Raw genomic sequence first — 7,913 nt, 5'->3', positions numbered from 1 at the left:
TTTCTTCCATATAATGTGAAACAGATAAGGAAACAGAAGAAAAATGAAAAATGACGGGCTCTTTCATATGCGAACATATTATAAACACAGGAGTGAGCGTAATATTTGTCTGTCTGGAGCATCTGCTGAACCATTTCCCAAGTCACCTTACTTTTTTTTAATAAATTGTGTGGTGTATGTGTTCATTTTATAGATCTGGCTCACTGACAAATTCAATTTCTTAATTAAGCTAAAACTGCTATTTTCTGCCTAAGAATATTTCTTTTCTTAGAACTTTAAACATTGCCTTTATTTCCAATACCAGCTAGATTTGTTTACTTGGGAAAAAAAGGGCTGGGTTTTTTGGGTTTTTTTCCCCCTCCCAAAATACACAATACTTTAATCACTTCTCTAAAATATGACATCTATGGAAAATTGAATATCTGGCCCCTGAGTCCTCATTCATGCATGAAAGTAATATACTCGGGTTGAGGGACATCATCTACCTTCAATGCGGCCTGCACAACCCCTCCCCCCCACGTGCCATCATCTCTGACCTTCTTTATTGTTTGTTAATCGTTGAATTTCAATAGCCACTCAGATGGGACCCTGACGTCTTTTAACTTTACGTCCTTAAGTCTTGGTGTTAAAGTACAATTTAAATTTAAATTTATTTTAGCATTAATATTTATTGATATTATGGTTGTTTTGCACAAAATCTACTGCTTATATGTCATGCAAATATTTTCTACCACTTATTTTAATAATTACTTTCTAAGTCTTTATGCTGTTGGACTATGACTTTAGTCAATATATACTGTTTTCAGTCAACGCTGTTATATTTCATACCATAGAACAATCAGAACTAAAGGAGACTTTATAGGGTTTTTGATTTATTTTCTGGGCTGCACCTCAAACCTGCCTAGACCACATTGCTCATACAGATGAGGCGTAGGAAAATCAAACATTTTGCCAAAGTCTGTCAAATTTGTCAGACAGAACTGGGGTTAGAACCCCCTTCCCTGTCAATCACATAACTCATAGTCTACTACTTTTTCGTAAAAAAAGTTTTTTCTGGGGATGAAATTGTACATGTAAAAACATTTATAAAACGAGTGTGTTTATATTGACTCTTTTGTAATTTTACTCATTGTTTTATTTTTCATTTTACTTTAAAATCTTATTCTCTCAAGGTAAATTATTCTAATTTACCTATTTTATTTCAAACAGATCATGTTGTTTGTGAAGAAGAGTTTAAATACGCCATGTTAGCTTTAAACTGTGTATGCCCAGCAACATCTACACTTATTACACTACTGGTTCATACCTCTAGAGGGCAGTAAGTATATTTTTTCTTTAAGATAATGCATTTTAACATATATATATATATATAAGTACAGCTATGTGATTTAGAAATATACAAGCCAAGGTATACAGCTAGATATGTACCTATACTTGTATTTGTGTGAGTTATCTTCATCTGACAACGAGATAGATGGATAGACAAATACAGACCTGTTAAGGGGTCCAAGACATAGTGGACATTGACAGTGATTTGCTGTCTCTTCCAACTGATCTTGAGGTCATTTGTTTCATTCAGTATCCTAAGTGTCTGTATGATTCATTAGGCCTAGGATTAGGGCGTTATTTCTCTATTTGAGATTAATACTTAGCAAATAAAAATTTTAAAAACCAGGATGATGACTGTCACTAGTGTAAGACCTCAAAGCCCATTTTTTTTCTATTCCTGAGGTAAGTTTTTAAACTTAAAGCTATATGTACACAGTTGACCTCAAAATTAAGTTTTCCATTATTATAGAATGATAATAAAGCAGTAAATAAGATTAATGTACTATAAAAGAAATCACCTTTTATATGCATTTTAAAGTAGATGGGGAAAGTGACAGCATCAGAATATTTTGTTCTCATTTATTTTGATAGAGTTTCATAAAATACAGAGGCCGTTTGTGACTTGGATGATCAAGGAAAATATAATCAGGGAACAGAGTCATCGCTCTTATTTAGAGAGACAAATGTCGCACTGCATTTCATTCCTTTTCATATTCTTTACTTGGTATTCTAGACAAAATGTTGATCTTCTACGTAAATTTCACTGTGGTGTTTGTGGTTATAATTATTTAAATTTAGTTAATTTAATTGATGGTTATTTAAGTGAAGTGTCATGCCAAATAAATCAAAGGAAAGGAAAATTCTTTCTTGGAATTTACTACGAGATGAAGTAAGTTGCTAATTGAAAAATAGTAAATGCCCTGTGGTAGTTTTGAGTGTATTGTACTCACTTTCCTCTAATTCTGTCTTTGCTCTATTGAGACAGTAAGAATTTCTCAGGAGCAATTTTCTTAACGTTCTGAATTGAAATATTTTTATTCTATACGATCGTGAACGAAATCATTTTTTTCTGTTGAAGAAAGTACTCAGCATAGTGATGAAATAAAATACTGAAAACTATTTTGACACCCATTAACTGAACATTCATAGAGCTCATCACATGGGTTCATTATTTTGTCATGTCGTCTTTGTCACGGAGTCATATGCCTCTGGAGTTGAATATCTAGGCCGGCTTCACTGTCGTGCAAATAAATGTGCACAAGGACCAGCTACACTAATGCACACTATGACTCGAAGACTGGTTAAATCGCTCAACGTCGAGTAAGTGTTATTTATTGTTACATGGTAGTGCCTGGTGAATAAATTATACTTGAGGTCATTTAAAAAAGAATTTTAGCGACCCTTAAAATAGGACATTTCCCAATATATTCTAACGAATTTTGCCTTATTAAAGAGAATGTCGTTGAGGACATTGTTACTATGTCAATAAGGATTTTCCGTAAATAAGACAGACCCGCAAAACAATTTCACAACTAAGTATCACAATAAACGCTACAGTCCACCAGAAAGGCTTTCTTCAGAGCAGCATTATTGAGCTATAATTCACGTATCATACCATGTACAACTCACTGTTTTTCAGTCTGTTTGTAGACCTGGGCAGCCATCCTGACTGTCTAACTCTTGGATATTTTTGTCACCCCATAAAGAACCCCTCTACCTTTCAGCAGTCGTCCGCATTTCTCCCCGACTCTTTCCGCCAGTCAGATAGCTAAGCTACTATCTATAGATTTTCCTAATTTGGATATTGCATATAAATTAAATCATACGGTGTGGGGGGTTTTTTTTTGGCTTCTTTCCCTTGGCTTAATATGTTTAAGTTTCATCCACTTCATAATATGCATCAGTACTTTATTCCTTTTTATGACTGAATGCTATTCTTTTATATGAATAAATCATATTCTGTTTTTCTGTTCACCAGATAATGGACATTTGGGTTGTTTCCAGCATTGTGAATGAGACTGCTCTTAATGTTTGTTAAGATTTTTGTGCAGACATATGCTTTCATTTCGTTGGGGTATATAGCTAGGAGTGGTATTCCTGGGACCTAAGGAACTGCCAGAACTTTTTCCAAAGAAACAGTAATATTTTGCAATGTATTAGGGCTCCAATTTCTTCTCATCCTCAGTAACACTTATTATCCATCCAGCTTTTCGGTTATAATCATCCTAGTGGACGCAAAGTGGTGTCTCATTGTGATTTTGACTTTCATTTTACTGATGGCTAATAACATTGAGCATTATTTCATGTGTTATTGGCCATTTGAATATTTTCTCTGGAAAAAAGCCTATTCAGATCTTTTGCCCATTTTTTAATTGGGTTATTTGTCTTTGAATATTGAGTAGTAAGGGTTTTTATATATTCTAGATACAAGTACCTCATCAGATATATACCGTCACTAGTATAAATAATTATCTGAACAGGAAAAAGCACTTAAATAAATATACTGAATGTATTTTATTAACAATATCATTTGACTAATTTGTATCATGTCTTCTGTATTATGCATTAATCGAAGATATAGTCAAGATTCACTTATTAACAGAATATGTTTGCAATTTTGCCCTAGAGCATCGGCAGAAATTAGAAAGCTCGAATATATTGTTTTAATAATAACAGAACAAACTAGTGAGTTAAATTTAGTAGTATAATGGGGAAAATGTTGAATACTATAAAATACTTTATACAAAGATTATCAAACCTTTAATTAAAAACCAAGCTTACAACGGTACTCAGATTTCTCCATTTAAAAAGGACAGAACATAATATTATTAAAACTTTCTTCTATAATAAAGGGTGATTTTGAATAAAAATAGTTGAGATTCACAAGCTATTGTATATTCTATTAGTTGATACAAAGTGAAAAAAGAAGCTAAGACTTTAGGATCCAATGAGCAGACAAATAAATATAATACAAAGCCTTAAATGGCCTAATTTAATATATATGTTATATGTATTTATATACATGTATATTAAATATATGAATATATATATATATATATATTTAGGCGAGGCAACCCTTGGTTGACCTCACAGATTGCAAGGACCTCGTCAGCTTACAATCCCTTATTTTTTTATTTTCTACGCCTACAGCACCTGGTCTTCCTAGGTGGTCTCCCATCCAAGTACTAACCAGGCCCGACTCTGCTTAGCTTCCGAGAGCAGACAGGATCGGGCTTGTTCAGGGTAGCATGGCCGTAGACAAAGATATACTTTTAAATAAAGTGCTATGTGACTTCCGAAACAAATGAGATAGGCAAAGGAATCAAGAGTTGGAGATCAAACGGTCAGTTCCAGTGACCAACGTGCCTCAGGACACAGTATTGACGGAGTTTCTCATTCAGAGCTGGAATCGGACTCAACCCCCACCGTCTTTTCCTTAGTTCTCTTCTCACCAGTGGAAACGGGACACAGGTGAAATCCACAAATCGAGGATGACTGGCCAACCTCTGGACTTTTGTGTAAGAGGAATGTTAATTGAAAACGAAAATCTGGCTTGTGTTTTGGAGTCTCTACAGCAGCTTAGCCAGGAACCTGACTCATAAAGCTCCCGAGGCTCGTTACTACTCTTATTTCCTTTTCTTATATGCTAATGTATTCCTTCTAGTCCTGGTTGATCTGTGAGTCATGCAGGACTTCATGGGACTGCTCTTTTCATTCACTGAGAGTTTACTCCGTATTTCGGCACGTCGCGATTTCTCCTCTTTGCTCGCTTTATTACATTGAAGCGTTCCGTGCTCTTGGCAGTGATGTTTCTTATTGCTAATCGAACTAGCATTTTGTTTTATTTGGCAGTCTTGTTAGGAAAACGAGCATAGGTTTATTCTTTGGACAAAATCGCCATAGGCTACTGGACAAGGACTGTGACGATGTGGGCAAGGGAAGGCCAAAGATCGGGCCAGTTCATAGACACTGATTCTCCATTCCGATGCCGCTTCGCCCCTATCAAAATTTAATTTTCTTTTTCTTTTTTCTTCCAATTGACTTTCATAAATATTTCAATATTTATTTTATTAGTCCCATATAAGAGGTGATATTTTTGTTCTCGGCGATCATCAGTGGAAAAGAAAAGAGAATAAGAAACTATTGCAAAGTTCTAAGTTACGGAACTCGGCCACTAAGATACGGATGTAGAAAAGAGAGAAAAGAACAAAACATCTTCACACACGGAGTTGGGCGGCGGGGGGACATAAAATGCCCGGTTTGGCAGTCAGAGGAATGTCACGCTGGCTGCAGGTGTAAGTGGTGGTAGGAACTGTCGCTGTTCTCACGGAAGGGGAAGCAGGAGTAGCAGGCGTTGGGGAGCAGTGACAACCGAGCACGGCTCCTTGGGAAATTATTACTATCAGGAGACAGATGGACGAGAAGGAGAGCAAAGGTAGCAGAGCATAAAGGAATCTAAAGGAGGAACGAGTCGTCAGAGAAGTGGGCTGTTGACCCCGTAGGTGGCCGAAGACCGGCGGACGCTGAGCAGGCAGAGTTAGGTCCCTGGCCTCCGGGGAGTTCTCAGGGGGCGATTTGAGATGAAGACATTCTCATTTTGAGAAAGGATGAGGAAAAGAGGAGATGCTAAGGACACGGAGAGTACCACGTCACTGGGTTTGTTCATGAGGATCAGAAAGAGAGGTAATGACAGCTCTGCCGCGCAGAGATGCCGAGGAAAGCTTTCCGCGTGTGTGTGTCCACATGTTTTCATCTCTTGTCTGTTTGCTTGTAAAGTGTCATTTCCAGGGTAAGTACCAGTGAGGAGAGAGAGACCGGAAATGTAACGAGAGAGTGGGGGATGGGATCCAGAGACTGTCTGGGGTATCACCACCTGGTAAGGAGGAAAATCAGGTATTGCTTCAAAAGGAATGGGGACGAAGAGGGTCCTGTCCAGTAATTTTATTCATCCATAATAAGGGCTGTTGCGTTAGTTAAAAACATGTCCTGCCCCACATAACATAGTACGACCAAAAGTAGGGGTGACGTTTATTTTACAAATCGTAAGTCTGGGGCTCGGCATCCCGAACAGGTTGTCTGACGCCACCTCAGCAACGCCCTCAGAACACCTAGTTCTTTACATATTTTCTGCCAGTATATTTAGCCTGTGGATCCTAATCCTCCAGACACTCTCTCTGAAATCACAGAATGTTCCCTTGGCTTCAGGCTGTTTTCTCCTAGGTAAGAAGAAGGCTCTCCATGAAGGCCGGCCGCTGCCTTTCATATCTAAAGGTACTGCTATGTTTTGCATATTAGAATGTAGGCTTGATTCTAGTAATGTCCGTTAGCAATGTCAGTAAGTTTAGATTTAAAAGATTTATGTGCATACACACACATATATACATATTACGTGGTTATTTAAAAGGATAGCTATACTCTTTTTAAATAATTCGGTTATATATCGTAGGCAAATCAAAGGACCTCAGATGCGCGTATATTGAATCATACAAATAACCGTGATAGACTAAGTTTTATATACGGAATACGATGAAGGTCACTGAAAGCTCAATTCTGGTGATGCGAACTTGACACAGTTAAAATAAGGAAATATTATTAAGTATCTACAGTAGAGTTGTAGATATTTTTAACAAGTTTTCTGTCAAAGAGCCGAAGCAAACATATTATTATAAACTATGTGATTCGGAAACTTCTCTCAATAAAGTAGCAACTAAGACTGGACCCTGAGAACTGAGAGTCCTCGTCACAACTAAAATTCTCTGTTTCACGTCGTAAACAGAACTCGTAAGTTGAGGGAGGAACGTGGCAAAGAGGAAGAACACCAGGCTGACAGAGAGAAACGGGTGACTCACCAACTGGTGAAGCCATCTACCACTGAGACAATTACACGCTTCATTAAGTCGATCGTTTTATATGGAGAATTTGAGATAATAGTTTTCTTGTCGACTCATCAATTTATTTAACAATCTACGTTCTGAATGTTTACTGTATGACAGAGCCATACTAGGTGTTATGAGTTCGGTACGAAAATCAACAGAACGATCACTTGTCAGGGAGCTTTTAGTCCAACTGGGGAGAGGGATAATAAATAAAAACAAGTAAAATATGGACTCTCTCAGAAGGCGACAGTGCAGTGGAGAAACACAGAGCGGGGGACAACGGGAAGTTCAAGTGTGTCACGGTGGGTCCGACTTACAAGACAGAGTCTTGCGGGACCACGCCAAGGAGCTGGTGTTGATCAGTGACCTGATTGAGTCAAGTGGCTCAGCCGCGCGGACCTCGGCGACACGAGCTTTGACTCTAAGATGCACGTACGTCCGAAGGCGTGGGAAACAGTGAGAGGCAGTAAAGACAGAAGAGAGCAGAAAGGAAGGCGAGGTCAGGGGCAACCACGTGCCAGTCACGCAGGGTCCCTCGGGCCACTGTCAGGATGCTGGCCGTCGCTCTGGGATGGGAAATCATTGGAAGATTCTGAGCAGAGGAGTGATAAGGTCTGAATAATCAGAGGAATAAAGGCGTTGGCTTCTTGGTTGAGTAAAAGCAATGGAGAGATGATGGGTAAAATCTAGCCAGGGAATTTAAACCCT

At 38.1% G+C, this 7,913-nt stretch overlaps 1 protein-coding gene and 1 pseudogene across 1 annotated transcript in view; one reads left to right on the top strand and one right to left on the bottom strand.

The window, feature by feature from the left end:
- The window catches only part of LOC105301694 (potassium channel subfamily T member 2), a 211,494-nt gene that overhangs the window by 131,643 nt on the left and 71,938 nt on the right, over positions 1–7,913 (top strand). The window contains exon 13 of the mRNA XM_023520107.1: positions 1,210–1,318. Within this exon, the coding sequence (XP_023375875.1) occupies positions 1,210–1,318 (109 nt within the window). The remainder of the gene's footprint in view (positions 1–1,209; positions 1,319–7,913) is intronic.
- Positions 4,471–4,589, bottom strand: LOC111729129 (annotated as a pseudogene).

This window comes from Pteropus vampyrus, unplaced genomic scaffold (genome assembly GCF_000151845.1).
Source record: "Pteropus vampyrus isolate Shadow unplaced genomic scaffold, Pvam_2.0 Scaffold248, whole genome shotgun sequence".
Taxonomy (NCBI): domain Eukaryota; kingdom Metazoa; phylum Chordata; class Mammalia; order Chiroptera; family Pteropodidae; genus Pteropus; species Pteropus vampyrus.
This window is presented reverse-complemented; position numbering and strand designations above follow the sequence as displayed.